At 37.8% G+C, this 18,166-nt stretch overlaps 1 protein-coding gene and 1 long non-coding RNA gene across 6 annotated transcripts; one reads left to right on the top strand and one right to left on the bottom strand.

Moving 5' to 3' along the window:
* Positions 1–838: 838 nt before the first annotated feature.
* LOC103434543 (cysteine-rich receptor-like protein kinase 10) lies at positions 839–11,798 on the bottom strand. 3 transcript variants are annotated; one of them, XM_070821547.1, is made up of 8 exons: positions 10,629–11,798; positions 2,545–2,709; positions 2,329–2,441; positions 1,983–2,193; positions 1,634–1,874; positions 1,314–1,467; positions 1,156–1,241; positions 871–1,024 (listed from the first exon to the last, which is right to left on the bottom strand). In XM_070821547.1, the coding sequence occupies exons 1-8, from the start codon at positions 11,452–11,454 to the stop codon at positions 1,012–1,014; spliced, it is 1,809 nt and encodes a 602-aa protein (XP_070677648.1). In that variant the 5' UTR covers positions 11,455–11,798; the 3' UTR covers positions 871–1,011. The 3 variants fall into 3 exon arrangements, with proteins under 3 accessions (XP_070677647.1, XP_070677649.1, XP_070677648.1); XM_070821546.1 differs by having other exon boundaries at positions 839–1,241; XM_070821548.1 differs by lacking the exon at positions 10,629–11,798 and adding an exon at positions 3,023–3,228 and having other exon boundaries at positions 839–1,241.
* Positions 6,266–8,455, top strand: LOC114823844 (uncharacterized). 3 transcript variants are annotated; one of them, XR_011580877.1, is made up of 4 exons: positions 6,266–6,496; positions 7,271–7,334; positions 8,109–8,178; positions 8,318–8,455. It is a non-coding gene; the product is annotated as an uncharacterized lncRNA (long non-coding RNA). The 3 variants fall into 3 exon arrangements; XR_011580876.1 differs by lacking the exon at positions 8,318–8,455 and adding an exon at positions 6,600–6,665 and having other exon boundaries at positions 6,274–6,496; positions 8,109–8,310; XR_011580875.1 differs by lacking the exon at positions 8,318–8,455 and having other exon boundaries at positions 8,109–8,310.
* Positions 11,799–18,166: the final 6,368 nt, after the last annotated feature.

Consider the following 18,166-nt stretch of genomic DNA (forward strand, 5'->3'; position numbering starts at 1 on the left):
GATGTATGTTGTACAAGGGCGACCACAAACTAAAATTTCCTAGCTAGCTCTTGTTTTCTCTTTTTATGCATAGAAATATGAAAGTAAAAAAGTCATGCGTCGTCAAAAGATAAACATTATAATAACTTATAAGAGATTAAGGTATAGCTTATATTGTCAATTGATTTTATGATAGACTTCGTAAAGACTCAATAAATTCCATGTGTTGAAGAGTTTCCCACTCTTGTTCCTGTGTTGAAAAGTATCCCACTCTTGTATAATGACCAACCGTGTTGATTAAATTCCCTGTGTTGAAAAGTATCCCACTCTTGCGTTGTGACCAACTATGTTGATTAAATTCCCTATGTTGAAAAGTATCACACTCTTGTGTTGTGATCAACTATGTTGGAAAGAAATACAAAATGTATAGTTCCAAAAAAAAAAAAGAACGAAAGAAAGAAAAGATACAGTTAACTAACAGTTTGTTTGTCTGAGTTGCCACAAACACTCTCTTAGGCTTTTTTTTTTTTTGTCGGATCAGATCAAAAATTTATGTCCAATTACAATCCAAAAAGTTTTGGAAACGCGTATCATTTCCGATCTCGGAATCGAAATTTCAAAATTTCATAAACTCATTCCAAATTTGGTATTTTCGGAATCAGATTATTTTAGAATTTCAAAATTATGGGAGTTGTATGACTTCATCTATACCAAGATAAAAAAAAAATAGAAAAATTTCCAAAAATAACCAATTTTCTTAATCTTAGGACTGAAATATAACAAACTTAGTATGCACAGAGCATGAGCATGTACACGCTATGCACAACAATAGGACATAAATAAGTTTAGAGAATGACAAGGTGAAAGAAAAGCTGTAAAGATTAGAGAATTGTCTCTAATGCAGCAAAGTGCCTTTAACGGAAGAGCTTCCAATGATATTAACCTTATTGTCATCGGTCTCAACGAGGAACATCGATAGAAATCGTGAAACCATTGGCTGAGCAATCTTGAGCACGCACTTGATCATGGTGATCAACATATCTCCCTGTAAAGAAGGCTGGTTTCTCAGGTCTGGAAAGACTAATAGCTTCACTGTTTAACATATGAACAATTGATGACATGGTTGGCCTGTTGTTTGCATCCTCTTGAACACACGATAATCCAATGTGGATGTACCTCAAAAATTCATTTGGACTGCATGAATCTTTTAACAAGGGATCCATCAACTCCAAACCTTTCGTTTCATTCCATAATTGCCAAGCCTGCAATTATGTATAAGTACATTAATTAAGCTCACGAATATTTTGTGTAAGTATTCCAAGTAAAGCACTTACATAACCTATAAGAGTAGGTCCACAATTAGTGCGATGAAAGCCTAAAAAGTTCCTTCTCCCCATTATGATCTCAAGCAGAAGTACTCCGAAGCTGAAGACATCCGATTTTACTGAATACAACCCTTCCATAGCATATTCTGGAGCCATGTAACCACTAATTGCAGGACCAAAATGGTTGACATATATAAGAGTTTAAATAACAAACATATACTATTCTGTTATCTATTTATAGATAGAGGTAAGTACATAAGTAGAAACAAATAATTGGAATGTAAGATTACTAGTATTGGATAGAGGTATTTGTATAAGTTGAAACTTACTAAGTGCCAACAATTCTTTTGGTATTTCCTTCAGTTTGATCATCAACTCCAAACATTCTAGCCATCCCAAAATCTGATATTTTCGGGTTCATGTTGCTGTCTAATAAAATGTTGCTAGCTTTCAAATCACGATGTATAACTCTAAGCCTCGAATCTTCATGGAGATACAAAATTCCTCGAGCAATTCCTTCAATTATCATGGTGCGGCTCAACCAATCTAGTTGTTCTCGTTTTTTATGTTCTGTAAATTTATCAAGTTCAAGTAGTACTTTATGAAGTTAGGAACTACAAAGTATTATATTTACTGACACAAACATATATGTATATTCATCAATTGATGTTCACATACCAAATAGAAAATAATCAAGGCTTTTGTTGGCCACATTTTCATAAACAAGTAAGGTTTCTTCTCCTTCCAAGCAAAATCCTAAAAGCCTGACAAGATTTCTGTGTTGAAGCTTGGCTACCAATACTACCTCATTCTTAAATTCTTGTACACCTTGTCCGGAGCTTTTTGACAGCCTCTTTACTGCTATTTCTTGTCCATTAATAAGCGTTCCCTGTGATAAGGTGTATAGGTACTTTAGTTTATCCAACGAATTTGTTGTGATCTAAGCAATTTATATATACTGTACAATGTCGGATTAATAGAATGACTCATGAACTAATGCATTACATATTTGTTGGGTTATTACCTTGAAAACTGCACCGAATCCACCTTCGCCTAACTTGTTATCTTCGGAGAACTTATTTGTGGCAGTTTCGAGAGTTCCCAAATCAAATTGCAAGGACTCAGCCGTCCTCATATCTTTTGCATTGCAAAGAAAATTATGACCATATGCCAGAGACTTCAAAATAAATCCAAAATTTTCAATTCTAACTTTTGGGTTTCACGAGTTCTTTTCCCTTACCTTGCTGTTTGCCATTTTCATGTTGTAGAGCCTCATCATTCTTCTTTCTTTCTCGTCTGCCTGGAAAGCAGTAGCCCGATGCTACAAGAACTAGAGAGACAACTAGAAGAGCAATGCCAACACACCCGACAGCAATGATAATTGTAGAGAGGTGTTTCCTTCTTCCTGCAGTAAGAACAATAATGTGTCATGTTCATTTTCACATACCTTCCACATTCATCAAAACAAAAACGATTAATATGTCATGTTCATTTTTCTGAATACTTATTCTTCCCCCTTATAATACTTATTCTTATCCACTTAATATGTACATGATAAAATTGTTCTGGAAACTGTTGAGGCAGTTGAGAAGGAACATAAGAACTGTCTGGCACAGCAGTAATTGTACTAGCAGGTATATGACTGTGATTCTGGGAGCTAGAAGATGATGCAGAACTAGAATTAGAACTAGAACCCTAAACAAACATTGCAGACATACTCTGTGATAGCACATTCATTTCTCCCTCAATTTCTTTCTCAGCCCCTAAAAGTTGTGCTCTAAACTCCTTCATAGTAATAGAAGACTCCCTAGCCAAGATTACAGTTCGAATGACTGCATATTCTTTAGGTAGACTAGCAAGTCCGCAATCATGATGTCATTATCAGATACAGATTCACCTGCTGCAGTTAATTGCTATCTAATTCCCTTTAGATTAGAATCAGTGCCCTTCTGAATTGTATGCAACTTTGTCTTAAGATGATTAACCCTAGACTTTGAAACAGACGCATACCTATCAACAAGATTGGTCCATGCTTCATGAGCACTCCTACACCCAAGAACATATTCCATTGCCTCATCAGTCAAAGTGGCAAGTAAAAGGCTTAACAATGCCATGTTTGTAGACTCCCAATCAATGAAAGCCCCAGAGATTTCTTTTGTCACACCAACTTCAGTGCTAACAACATATTTTGGTGGACACACAATTGTGCCATCAAAGTGACCAAACAATTTGTAACCTCTTAGAACAGATTGAAACTGAAGTGCCCATTTGGCAAAATTATCATCTCTCAGCATTATAGTAAGCATACCTAGTACTCCTTCCATTTTAAAATTTGGAGTAGTCATGACTATTTTCACAAACAACAACCTAATCATGATTCGAATTATATGTAGAGAATGACATCACGAGCTTAAGAAGAAAGACTAAGGGTTGGTTTGGTATTGTTGTGCTTTGAAAAAAAACTGCTTCCGCTGTGCTGTGAGAATAAGCAGCTGTAAAATAAAGCAGCAGAGTGTTTGGTAAACTTTTTTGTAAAAGTTTTTATGAAAAAAAAAACAGTATTATAGTGTTTGATAAACTTTTATGTAAGACAGATGTAAAAAAAACTGGTTTTTCAAAGCTAGGTTTTGCAGCTTTGTGTTTTTGGCTTTTTTTCACCCAAAACTGTGAAAACAAGCTGAAGCTAAATGTTTACCAAACATAAAAAAGCTCCCAGCTTTTTTTTATAGCCATTTGTTTTAGAATCACCTCAGTACCAAACCAAGGCTAACACTTTCTTGAAGAAACACGTTCTTGATTTAGAAAGAAGGACACTTTCTTGAAAGATTGACACTTTCTTGACTACAAAACTTCTTATCTCAATACATTAACACATCCATATCAATATATGCAGATTATCAAACTCAGCCAAATCAACAGAAATATCCTAGATCAATAAAAAACATGTGGAAATTTTCAGGTCGACGGGCCGAGGGCCCACTCTAACAACACCGATACTGTCCCCACTTAACCACCTGCACAATCCTCAGGTATGGGGTTTTATCACAAAAGGCCTCGATGTTAGTTAGAGAGGGGTATTTCTATTTAAAGCACTCTTCTCTTCTCCCTCTGTCCGATGTGGGACTGGGGGTTCCAACACTCCCCCGCACGTGAGACCCCACTTATGGGTCACATGTGAATTTCCACACATCGGCAACCACATGGAGCCATGTCGGGACTCACCCAATCACGCGGGGCCAATGGGGACCCACCCAAACACGTGGCATCTTTGGCCTACGTGGACAATCACGCGGGGCCAACGGGGACCCACCCAATCACGTGGCAGTACGGGCCCACCTCCTGGCTCTGATACCATGTGGAAATTTTCAGGTCGACGGGCCGAGGGCCCACTCTAACAACACCGATATTGTCCCCACTTAACCACCTGCACAATCCTCAGGTGTGGGGTTTTATCACAAAAGGCCTCGATGTTAGTTAGAGAGGGGTATTTCTATTTAAAGCACTCTTCTCTTCTCCCTCTGTCCGATGTGGGACTGGGGTTCCAACAAAACATCCCAAATCAACATCTTGAGAAGCCAACTATAACCTTCGAATTCAAGTAATGAATTAGAATAACAAAACAAGAACACTTGAGATGATTGCAAACACAACTAGCAACCCAGAAGAAGCTTTGCAACCAACAATTCCCAGCAACCTTCACTATAATCACCCAACACAGCAGTAGAAATCGCACCTCTCCGTTGTACCAATGTTGCTGCCTTGCAGCACCTCTTGATATCATAGCAGCAGAAGAATCAGGATCGGAACCGGTGATGAACCTATTCCGGCCATGATACCATCATAACAGTGTAGAGAATAATGAAAGTTTGAAGGATTTCTGAGAAACGGTAAGAGAGAAGAGAAAAGGGAAAAGCTCTATTGAAATACAACGAAATGAATTACAAGACGATCTCCAAAATGCCTAACCAATTTCCTTTCATAGTGAACTAACTATAGAATTACTATATTACCCTTTCTTACAATCCCACCTATTTCTAAGTAACTTGATCCATACAACTACCTTATAACAACCAATCACCACATGTAAACCGATTGCCACATGTACACTATAGTTATTAGGTCCTACGTATATCTAAATCTTGATTTAAAAATATAAAAAATGAATTAACAAAAGGACTGTTATTAGTACGCTCATCATTATAGAGTTTCTTCCTTATATTCGTGGTAGAGAAGAGTGCATGATGAATTTTTTTATGTGCACAAGGTACTTTGCCTATAGGTATCATCACCGAGTTGGGTGGTGAACGTGAATATTGTAGTAGAATACTAGGAGGAGGAAGAGCCTCTGGCGTGGGAGGACGCTGTGCGGCTGTCCAATTGATCGCACCTGGGATACCATTGAAACTAATTCTTCTGCAGCTTTTGCTAGACACCGTTTGAAATCTGAAGCGGAGAGGTCCTGCGTGCATTGCGCAAGGCTGTACACCGTCTCATTTGACCCTTTATTGGCAGCCCCAGTGGTTAGCTCATGCACACTAGTTGCGACTACCTGGCTATATCCGGTTGGTTTATTATCCCCGTACCACTCGCCTTCTGAATGCAAAATGTTTATGGAGAAAAATAATGTCTTATTTGATTAGCGTACCATGCACTCGTCGTACCATATGATAACCTCTTTTCCATCAGGGCAGCGTTGTGTTGCCTCCACGTTCGTGACGGCCACGCTCTTTGCAAACGCCGGCAGAGACATCACCATGACATAGAATGTTAAACCCCACCCCCATATTTTCATTCTATTTCTATTTTCCCCTAGAACATATTTGTTTTCTATCAATTTAGTCCCTTATTCTCTTTTAATCCTAACCCTTGATCTAGAAAGGCTATTGATCTTAAACTGCCATGTGGCAGCTCTCAGATCCCTCTTTCCTTTCATCTCTGCCCGAAACTCATCTCAGAATCTCAGTGCTCTCTTTCTTTCGGTTTCTCCTCTCTCTTTCTCACACTCTCTAAGCTCCGAGAGCTTCTCTCTAACTTTCACCTCACTTCCTTCACAAATCAAACCCCAAAAACCATATATTTGGAATCCTTGAGACCTAACGAACTCAATGGTACCCTTGCATGCGCCATCTGAGCACCGTGGGTTTTTCTGCCATTGAAGCCGAGAGCTTCAAAGCTCTAAAACTCGAACCCAGGTAAAGATTGTGTTCCTTCTTCAAATTTCTGGGTTATGCATGTTGTTTTTATGACAAAACTCAAGGGTTTTGATCTCAGTTTTTCTCTGTGTCAATAATCTAGCTCCGACGACGAACTCCGACGAGTTCGAGGTCCATTTCTTCCCAAAACCTGCCGCAGTGCGTCTAGGTGAGTTCTTATGTATATTTGTGAAGTTTTAGAACCCTTTATTCAAGCCCTAACCCTTGTCATCCCTCGTGCATGCATGTTCGGTTCCAACGACGAACTCCGGCGAGTTCGTGAGTGTGTGTTTGTGTAGTGTGGGTGTACTGTGTGTGTATGTGTATGAGCAGGTGTGTGTGTATGTGAACCGTGTGTGTGTGTGTGTGTTTATATATATATAAGTATGCATACTGTGCGTGTGTGTGATTGTATATATATATATATATGCATGCTGTGCGTGGGTGTGATTGTATATATATATGCATGCTGTCTGTGTGTGTGTGTTTGGCATGTTGGTGTCCGTGCAAGTGTGTGTGTGTGTAAGTAATTATGATGGTGTATGGTGCACGTGTGTGTTGTGTATGTTTGTGTACTGTATGAAGTGTACAGTGTGTGTTGTGTATGTATGTGTGTGAATGTATGGTGTGTGTGCCGTGTGTGTATAAGTATGGGTTTAGGCTTAAGCCCAAAACTCCCTCTTGTTCCTAACCTACCCAAACCCAAAACCCATTTCCATTTCCTAAAATTCTATCTTTTGGGTAGTTTATTAAATTGTACATTTTCGTGCTTAGGTGAAGTTGCTAGTGGAGACTTCCTTAATCTTTTTCCACACAATTCTGCTGCTTCGGAGTATCTGTGAGTGGACCACCTTCGAAAATTGCATGTTTTATTGATAGAATTGCATAAATTAATAGCATGCCTTGCAGAATTATTGATTTGAGGAATTCTTTACAGGAAGCATGATGATTTGATTATGATTGATTATATATATTTTGAACTAATTTCATTATATTGTATTTTCTATAGAACCCTCATTCTGGTAGACTATCTGATCGATGACGATAGGATGCTAAGAATGTGTTTCAAATGACTTTCGAACACCTTTTCGTAGTATAGAGGATCGATGAATTTATGCTACGAAGTTGTATTTTAGAGATGAATTATGTTTTGTGCGTACCTAGTGAACACTATGCCGCCTGGAGCGAGGATCTGGTGTTGGCATTGAGGCCGGGAGAAATAATCCCTAGCGAAAGGCTGAGGCACACGGAGACAGGCATTGGGCCGGGAGGGAGATATCTCTGGCTACGGGCACAGAGACTGAGGTGCAGGCATTGGGCCGGGAGTATTATTATTCAGTGCACTCACTAGCAGCACAACTTGTGTTATGCTTCCTGATACGATTTCTGTTACGATTCCTGATATGATTTCTGATATGATTTTCTGAGATTGTTTTGCAGAGAGATATATGAATTGTTTTATGGCATGCTAGAGTTTTCTGAAAAGCTTATCACTTATTATTCTAGTAGTTTTCATTATTAAACTGTGGGGGTTAGTATGTTCATAATTGTTTTCGTACTATGTATGTATATAAACTTGGTCCACTCACCCTTGTTTTGCGCCCCCATTCAGGTCTTAGAAACGAGGCATAGAATCCCGGCATCAAGGCACTTCCGCAGCAGCATCTTCGAGTCCTCTCGGGGTAGGACCTACTCCTTGTTCATTCAATCTTATCTTAATTCTTGTTAGTGACTAGGTTTAGTTGTATGCTCTGAACACATTCCTAAATTGTTAATTCAATGTTTTTAAATTCATAACCCGTATTTATTTCTTATTCCTAGCTTTTGTATCAATTAATGGCTTTCGTCACCCTCGGGTGTCGGCCAGCACATGTCTATCCTGGTATTCAGAGAATATCAGGGTCGGGGCGTGTCATAGAATCAGCCCGTAGGCCTTTTCAGTTGAGCTTCGGCCAGCGGTGTCAGTACGTGTGGTGTTCGAGGCAAGGGATTGGAGAAGTTGACCGAGATTATATTGGAAGCTATCGCGGTCGGATTCGAATACTTCGGCCAGGGTGGTAGTGTTTGGGCAGTCATGGACGAAGTAACGAACTGCTTTCACTACTAGTGATCAAACTCATGAGAAACAGAAAAGGGATCGTAGACATTCCTCATCATCTCTCCCCTTGCCCTTAATTAGAAATGTTGATCTTATATTCAGAAGTTTAACAATTAGTGATTATTTCAGGTAATTAGATGGCAAATGTAAGCATGGCTCGTTGACCCTAGAGTCAAGTATACTGTGTGATACATGGGAAAAACATGCCAAAAAGTCAAAAGTACCACAAGTTTGGCTTCAGCTAGCTAGTGTGGATGCATCGCAAAGTATTTGCTATATTCCATTACGGAATTGGATCCACTCCGGACCTTGGTGTTCAGAGCCTAGAGATCAAACAATATGGGCCACATATTGTGTGACAAAGAAATCGAAGTCGTTGGTTTGTTTGACGTAAGTCAGCGAAATGAGTTAATAGAAATTGTAGGTTCTAATTTGTGTGGTCCGAATTGTTTGATCCCTAAGTTGTAGACACTAATGTCCGGAGTGAATGCAATTCCATTACAGCGCGATTAATCATTAATGTCGGTCAGTGCGAATACAATCACAAGTTGCTGCTCATTGTTGAACCAATTTTTTGTTTTTTGTGAAAAGTGAAAAGCAGGCCGTGCTTTGGTGGGGTATGGCTGGAGTTTGGTTTTTATTCTATCCGGCATTTCCATCAATTTTGATAGATTTACAATCTATTAAATTTCAGCTTCTTAGAAATTGATTCATTGGAAACTTTAAACATGATTTGCATTATAAAATCAAGGGTTCTTTAGATATAGACTTTTACAACTCTTATTTCTTAGACAAAAATCTACCTAGTTATAAACATCCAAATAAAACCCAAATTTAAAAACAACTGCTAAGTATAGAAATAATTGACCTATTATTACAAAATATTTACAATTTGTACCACAATATTCAAAATAAAATCAATAAATATTATTACTCACCTTATTGAAAATATAATTATTGCACATATTATTACCCCTAACACACACATATATAGTTTACGTATATATAAAATACTATTATACGTTCACACACACACACACACACACATATATATATATACACATATACATGCATAGTACTACATATATGATCAAACATATTAAACTATTTAATCTGCCTATATTTAAATTTATGATAAGCAAATAACATATATTTTGTAGGTAAATTAATATTGAATCAAATAACATTCTTTTATTTTGTAGGTATTTATTTTCCATGTATTATTACATATATTTGGCACATTTTATTATTATAAGATATATGTACTAATAATAGGTAAATTAATTTTTAATAAAGTACAATTGCTTTATTTTGTAAGTAAATTAATTTTGAATCAAATAACATTTCTTCATTATGTAGGTACATCTTATATACCTACATAAGGACTCGTTTGATAACTGCAGTGGGCGTACCATACAATTACATTTATTCGGCACATTTTAATAGGTAAATTAAAATTAAGCACATTTTATTATTACATGTACAAATAATAGGTAAACTAGTATTGAATAAAATAATAACATTTTTTTATGTAGGTATATTATTTTGCATATATTTGGGTTTGCTTTATTATGTAGGTAAATTATTTTGCATGAATTTTTATGTATATCAGGCATGTTTTTTGTTGTTATATATATATATATGTGTGTGTGTGTGTGTGTGAAATAATTTACCTACATTTATATGTAAAATATAATTTTATTGACTTAACTAAGCATGTATTACTACATTTATTAGGCATGTTTTATTGTTATTATATATTATGCAATGAATTTATTATTATTTTTTTTTGTAAAATCATTAATTCTCCCTTACAATTTGTATGAAATTAATTGTTTATATCAAACATTCAAATAGGGGTGTTTTGGGCATCAAAAAATTTTAAATGTGTAAAGTCAAATATAATTAATAAATTTGTTGATGTGGAATCTAGTCAATGAGTTTTATTTTAGTAAAAAACTTATGTCGTATTTTATGTGGAGAAAATTAAGTTTTAGAGACTAAAGTCATATTTTAAGTAAAATCAATTGGTACCTTTAGGTGCAGGAGGAGGAAGAGCCTTCGGTGCAGGCGCCGGTTCTGAGGTGGCGTTTTGGAGGTAAAAGGGATAAATTTCAAACCTAACGTTACAGCTCGGCATCAAAACTCGTCCCCCTTTCCTTCCTTCACAACAGCTCCGCAATCTCGAGACGGCAAGCTTTAAACACCGGTTGCAATCCACTTCAGACAGATCCCATGTGCACTGTGCGACGCTGTACACAGAAAGAAACCTACTAATATTTGCCTGTTTCATTGCAAACTTGTTGGCAGTATTAGTAGCCTCGGTGACCACCTCGTTCATACTTTTCCCCAGAACCTGGTTGAACCGATTCCATTCGGTTGCGTTCTGCTCGTTCCACGCGGAGATGGACGGCGATTCGTACAAGGTGGATAAGGACTCGTTTGAGTAGCGTAGCATGCAGTGGGCGTACCATACAATTACATTTATTCGGTAGGCACAGCGTTGTGCTGCCATTATGCTTGCAGCAGTCACGCAATCTTTGCAAACGTCGGTAGAGACATATCCTTGGCAGAGAAAGAGGCCGTAGGCTTTTTCCGTAGAATTTAAGCCCGCCGTGGTGTTGTAAAAGCCGGTGTCAGGGGCAGCGGGAGAGATAAGGGTGTTGAGGACTTCGTTGAGATTGGATTGGAAGCTCTCGTGGAAGGTGGGAAAGTACCAGCCAGTGTTGGAGGTGAAAGTGGTTGTGTTATTTGGGCAGCTAATGGCTAGAAATTGACCAGTTTCATTACTGGTGATCAAACTGAGCAAGCTAAGCATGGAGACAAACAACAAAAGGATCATGGACATCTTCATCAGCATCCCGCCTTGCTCTTGATTAATTAAGATTTTAAATATCAGTTTTTTATGAAAATATCGATATTACTATTTACGAAAACAACGACGGATAATCGTTATATATATGCTTTCGGTGAAGATGAAAATTGCAAAAGTCTTTGACTCAGACGACACCTGGTCGTTGGCCCTAAGTGAACGGCGGTGTTGTACAAGGGGGGACCACAAAGTAAAATTTCCTAGCTAGCTCTTGTTTTCTCTTTTTATGCATAGAAATGTCAAAATAAAAAAGTCGCTCGGGTGAAAAGATAAACATTATAATAACTTATAAGAGGTTAAGGTATATTTTATATTGTTAATTGATTTTATGATAGATATGTCATTAAATTCCCTCTGTTGAAGAGTTTCCCACTGTTGTTCCTGTGTTGAAAAGCATCACACTCTTGTGTTGTGACCAACGATGTTGATTAAATTCCCAGTGTTGAAAAGTATCACACTCTTGAGTTGTGATCAACTGCGTTGGAAAGAAATACAAAATTTATAGTTCTAACAAAAAACAAAGAACGAAAGCAAGAAAAGATACAGTTAACTAACATTTTGTCTATCTGAGTTGCCACAAACACTCTTAGGCCTGTTTACCAAAAAAAAAAAAAAAACACTCTCTTAGGCCTTATTTTTTTGTCGGATTAGATCAAAAATATGTGTCCAATTCCTATCCAAAAAGTTTTGGAAACACGTATCATTTCCAATTTCGAAATCGGAATTTCAACTTTTCATAAACTCATTCTGAATTTGGTATTTTCGGAATCGGATTATTTTAGAATTTTAAAATTTTAAAATTATGGGAGTTGTATGACTTCATCTATACCAAGATAAAAAATAGAAAATTTTCTAAAAATGACCAATTTTCTTAATCTTAAGATTGAAATAGGACAAACTTAATATGCACAGAGTATGCACACGCCATGCACAAACAATAGGAAGATTTTTTTCTACAACTGAAAATGACTAATTGCCTTCCTATATAAATGGGTTATTTCCTCCCATTTTCTGATTTCTCTCTCTCTACTCTCTCTCGGAAGAACCCTAACGATGCACTCACCCTTTAACAACCCACTTTACCGGCAGTAACCCTTTCTCTCTCACCGATGGCTATCCTTTCACCAGTCCCCTCTCTCCTATCCTTTCGAACTAGTAACCCAAGATTCAGATCGCATCTAACTTTTGGATGGCAGTACAATTCCCAACTCAAAATTCCAAAATCTTGTTGTGTAATGAATAATAATTCATCCACCAAAGCTCTTGTGAATGTCGCAGGTGAAGAGTGCACTTCCAAACTCATGACCTTCTTGCCAATTTCTTTTAACTTTTTAGTTTCAAGGCGCGATGGGATTGGATGAATCAACATGAGCCAAAGCCCACAACAAGTGATGCGGGTTTCTTTACGATATTTGGGAAATAAATTTTTTAAGGTTTGTTTATGGGTTTTGATTTAAAGTTTCTTGGCTTTGCCTGTATTTTGTGAGTTCCTATGTTCAATGGCTGAAGTCAAATATTTCTTGGCTTTGCCTTCCATTTTCTAGAAAACTGTACACTGTATGCACACGAGTTGCACATGATATGCACATGATACGCTCACAGATCTGAGCTCAACCTAAAAACCCAGAGCTCATAGCTCTCACTTTGAAATCAGAAAAATGACGTCATCACTTGTGAATTTTTACATTTTATATGTGGGTATTTTCATTATTTCACTTTTGTGCATGGTGTGCATGGCTGATTTGTCCTATTTCAGTCTTAAGATTAAGAAAATGGGTCATGTTGATGCACAAAATTAGTGAGGACTTTGGTACAACATAAAGTGTTAAGTTTGTGACCTTCGCTAGATTGCTCCGGTCACTAGTGTGGATAAGTATGTAAATGGATAGAGACAGGGAAGCAAACACAAGATGTACGTGGTTCACCCAGATTGGCTACGTCCACGGAGTAGAGGAGTTCTCATTAATTGTGAAAGGTTTACACAAGTACATAGGTTCAAGCTCTCCTTTAGTGAGTACTAGTGAATGATTTAGTACAAATGACATTAGGAAATATTGTGGGAGAATGATCTCCTTTTATAAAAGAGAGTTTCTAGCCTTGTTCTAACATTGACACGTGTTGTGTTGTGATTGGCTTCCGATGTTGACACGTGTCGCGCTATGATTGGCTTCTGATGTCGACACGTGTCGCTCTGTGATTGGCCTCCTAGTTGGAGGGAAACTCTTCTAGATCCTTGACGGTATAACGTTGACCGGTGCTCGGTAGTTTCGGGATTTGTCAAGTATGATACAAACAGGTCATTTTTGGCAATTTCCCTAAAAGATATGTCATCTCCGATTTTAGTTCTCAAATACTCATTTTTTTCGTATGTAATGGAGTTATGTATGTTTTGGAATTTCAGATCAGATTCGGAATATTAAATAATTCCAATTCCTATCCAATTTTTTTTCCTTCTTGGATTTTGGAATTTTGGTTTTGGATTTGTATCCGACGGAATATTTTGAAATACTTCTGCTCACAATCGGTCGGAATCAAATATTCCTATCCAAGTTGCACCCATCCTCTCTCGTGAAATATCTTCTTCTTCAAAACCCCAATATGTTTCGTATATTGGGAATTATTAAAATTTTAAGGTACGTCATAGTTTCGATCCAAATTATTTCAGAATAATGAGTAGGATTCATCAGTTTCATTACTGATGATTGTAGGATCTATATAGTATATTAATATAAATCACTGTTGACCCTAAAAACTACTAAGCCTACGTGGCGCGCATGCCGAGTAACTAATAAGCTAACTACGTCATTCGGTTGTTTGCGGGGCGTGCCAACTCGTCAGTCAAGCTCGGCCGAGGAGTAAAATTTGCTGATGTTGCGTTGGGTGCGCTGCTGACTTCTCGATCTTGCGACTACGGCCGAGGAATGAACACTCTCGGCCTTCGGGTCCTAGAGCTTGAAGACAAGGCTACTAGTTCTGCGAAGTTAACAAATTGTCAGCACCAGATTTGATCATAGTGATTATATTCGTAAGGGTATAAGCACGCCGAATCGACACCAGAGTATAGGGACACAATTATTCAAAAAAAATATATGCCTTGACTATGAAAGTGGTTCGGCCGTCAGAATGCCGAACTCTAAAGCCTACTTGCGAATAACCAATCATAAATAACTCGACGTTCAATGTACCAAGCCTAATAAATCGTAACACCTCGCTTCGCCGAAAAGGCTAACGAGATAACTTCTGTCAATAAGGAGTCGAAAATCCTTCTCGATCGAGACTTGGATAGATAACCAGTCGGCCCTGTCGCAGTGCTGTTTATCCAAACTGAAGGTGTTTCACGATCGGCTGATTCTACAGCAACAATGTTGTTTATCCAAACTGAAGATGTTCGTCGGTTGCCTTCACAGTGTTGTTTATCCAAACTAAAGATGTGTTGGTGAAAAGGAAAACAAAAATCTCAAGGTTGTTGAGAGGTTTCGCGTAGAGCGAGGGTTTGCGCAGGGGAGTTTGTGTGTTGAATTCAAGAGAGCTTTGTTCGATGTCCTCTCTCCCTATTTTTAGTAGTGTTGTATTGAATCCCAATTATTCTCGGATTAGAACTCATTTCCCCGATCCAACCTTATCTCGGCCAATCCTACTCCTACTAGGATTCTAAACTCAACCCGTTATTAGGCCACATTCAATCTTAAACCTCTTATCCTATCAAGACTCCTTCTCGTAATATGACTCACCCGCATCCCCCAGATTCCTAATGGGATACGGTCAATCATGACTACGCGGCCCATGAGCCGGATAACCTCCCGACGACTCCTACGCACGGCCTCTGAGCCGAGAACAATTCTAAACTCGTCCCAAACCAATATTTTTGGGCCCAAACAATCACCAATAATTAATCCATCCAAATTAGGGTGTTTTGTTGTTGGAGTCTTTTGCCCCACATCGACCGTTTTGATCTTTTTCTCATCCCTTCCTAACCACTATATAACGAGAACTTAAGGGAAAGGAGGAGACACACCCAGTGAAACATTTCTCTTAGCTTTATAGAGGAGAGGTCAATAATCTTTTTCTTTCTTAGTTTAGCCTCTAGGGTATCACCTTGGCCCTAGACTTAGAAAGCTACTAAGAATTACAACGGTTTGAACCTTGTGCATTGGCACAAACTACGTAGGAAATCAAGCCAGGCTAGATGCAACCGAATCCTTCCTTTGGTGAATCTTGTTTGTGGTTCTTGTAACGGTTTGTAGAAACGAGACGGCAATCCAGAATTCGTTAATTCCTCTAGGTATAATCCTAATCAAATTCCTTTAGATTACTTGTATATATCCAACGGTGGTATCAGAGCCATAGGGCTTGTTCCTCGCCTTACAATCCGATGTAAGTAGCGGAAACCATGATATCCACCATGATTGCATAAACCCGGAAAAATCACATTTTGATTTATCGTGTTTTTTGAGGATTTCTTTTGAGAAATAAGTTCTCCAATGTGTGAGACTCATACTCTCAAAATTTTATGCAATGACGTGCCACAGTTTGACAGAAATCACAAACCCTAGTTTTGTGATTTCTTGAAAATTTTAGCTTATTTTCAGCCCTTTGGGGGGCTGAATTTAGGGTACATGGTGTTGATATTTTCTGTACGTTTTGCATGGGGCTTGTGGTTTTCTATTTGAGCTTCAAGACCATATAAAATACACGTCATTTGGATGAGTATAGAAGAAGAAATGGCTTTGCTACTGCCTACGTAAATTTTTGAAATCTGGGATTTCAGCAAAAAGTTTGAAAAAAAAAAAAGTGATTTTATTTTAGTTTTGCGAGCTATTTTTCATGCTGTTAGAGTTAGGTTTTCGAATGTTATCCAGCAATGGAGTGCGAGACTAAACACTTGTACGGTTTCACTTACAAAGCATATACTAGATATGCATGTATGTCGCTTTAGAATGTCTAAGATGAGACCTATCAAAGGTCGAACATGGAGATTTTTTCATTTGAAATCCATATTAAAACTTGTCAAGCCGAACGTGAGTAACTAGGTGGGCGTCGAAAGGGAGACTAGGCTAGATGCTCAAGTTAAACGTTTGTGTAGCGCTTAGACTAAGATCAATATGGTGTATGTCCAATGAACATGTGACACGCTCATTAAATTGAGAACATACCATAGCATACATTTCATACTGTATGTGCTAGTTGCGGCTGATAGTGAGAGTGACGAATTGATCTCTGCTTCAAGTCACTATGTGACCTACTGAATCTATGTGATCCTACCCTTAATACCCTTTGGATTAAAGCTTACATCAAAAAGATGAGATTTGATGATCGCTACTTTTGCACATTTATCTAAGATGGTCAAGTTAGCTATTATCCCAAGAAGCGTGTCTAGGCAAGTAGTTAAACCAAGTTGGACTGAGGAAGATAGTTTGAAGACTACATTATATCATGTGAATCATTGGCTGCCCAGCGTCTATTTGATGTTTGTTATCAAATGTAAGACATGGATACATGATACTTGTGGAACATGACGTTGATTTTTATATCATAAACAAGGAATAAAGAATGTCAAGTTTGGTACGTATAACGAACTGTCTGGGGTATAAAGCGATGAACTTAGGAGTGATACACTCTTGTTAAGTTTGGTGATAGTTTAATGGCAGCTCTCCTGGATATATACGTTCGTTCTCGCAAGTTGTCGAGCGCCCTAAATCCCATATGAAGAGGTAAACTGTAACAACTGAGAATTGGATGAGCCAATTGAGTTGATGCGAAATTGTAATGGACAAAGTAACGAACAGCGCTGCTTCACTGTATATTCCTCATCATCTCCCCCCGGCTCTTGCTCTTAATTAGGAATGTACACAATATTGCTAAGGTTAATAATTAGTGATTATTTCAGGTAATTAGATGGAAATTGCAAGCACGACTTGACATTGGCTCTTTGACCCCAGAGTCAAGCATACTGTGTGATTCATGAATACCCCAATATATTTCAGATATCATAAATAATTAGAATTTTAAGATACTTCCCAATCCCGATCCAAATTATGTCCGAATTATGAAGGTCAAATACCATTCGATTGCATCAAAGTTGAAAATTTTCACCTGGAGCTTTGGTCAGAAGTGGTTAAAATCGAAATTTCCAATCCATCTTACACTTGTTTTAAATAATCTGTTGGCTTGGACTTTCAAGGCCAACACCGGTTAAAATCGAAATTTCCAATCCATCTTGCACTTGTTTTAAATAATCTATTGGCTTGGACTTTCAAGGCCAATAACGGTTAAAATCGAAATTTTCAATCTAGAAATCCATCTTGCACTTGTTTTAAATAAGGGAGTTTTAACGAAAAACCCGCGGTACTGTTCATTCTAACGAAAAATCACATTTTTACACTAAAAAGTCAAACATGATACTATTTACTTTACCCTTTATTTTGTCATTATCATTAAAACCCAAAGTTTTTAAACTCTTTTCATTAGTTTCTATTGGCTTGGATTTTAAGGCCAACACTCAATGTTCATGTTTTTTTTTTTTTAAAGGAAGACAACGTAACAAACTATTGTAATCTACCTTTTTAAGTTCGAGAAGACTCATGTAGAACCCATCACCTAATGTTGGTCCAACGCAAATCGCAAATCTAGACCGACAAAACTGCCCTCCTTTACAAAAGCCCTTACGGTCAAACACGGTGGATATTTCGGTTCAAAATAA

The sequence above is a fragment of the Malus domestica genome, chromosome 05 (genome assembly GCF_042453785.1).
Source record: "Malus domestica chromosome 05, GDT2T_hap1".
NCBI classification, from domain to species: Eukaryota; Viridiplantae; Streptophyta; class Magnoliopsida; order Rosales; family Rosaceae; genus Malus; species Malus domestica.

Bases quoted from the DNA above. Each gene is read 5' to 3' on its own strand.
- LOC103434543 (XM_070821546.1), bottom strand. From the start codon at position 11,454: ATGCTGATGAAGATGTCCATGATCCTTTTGTTGTTTGTCTCCATGCTT. The intron at 2,194-2,328 runs GTAATAACCCAA...ACCTTATCACAG, and splicing joins GATTCGGTGCAGTTTTCAAG to GGAACGCTTATTAATGGACA. The intron at 1,242-1,313 runs GTAAGTGCTTTA...ACATAATTGCAG, and splicing joins GACCTACTCTTATAGGTTAT to GCTTGGCAATTATGGAATGA.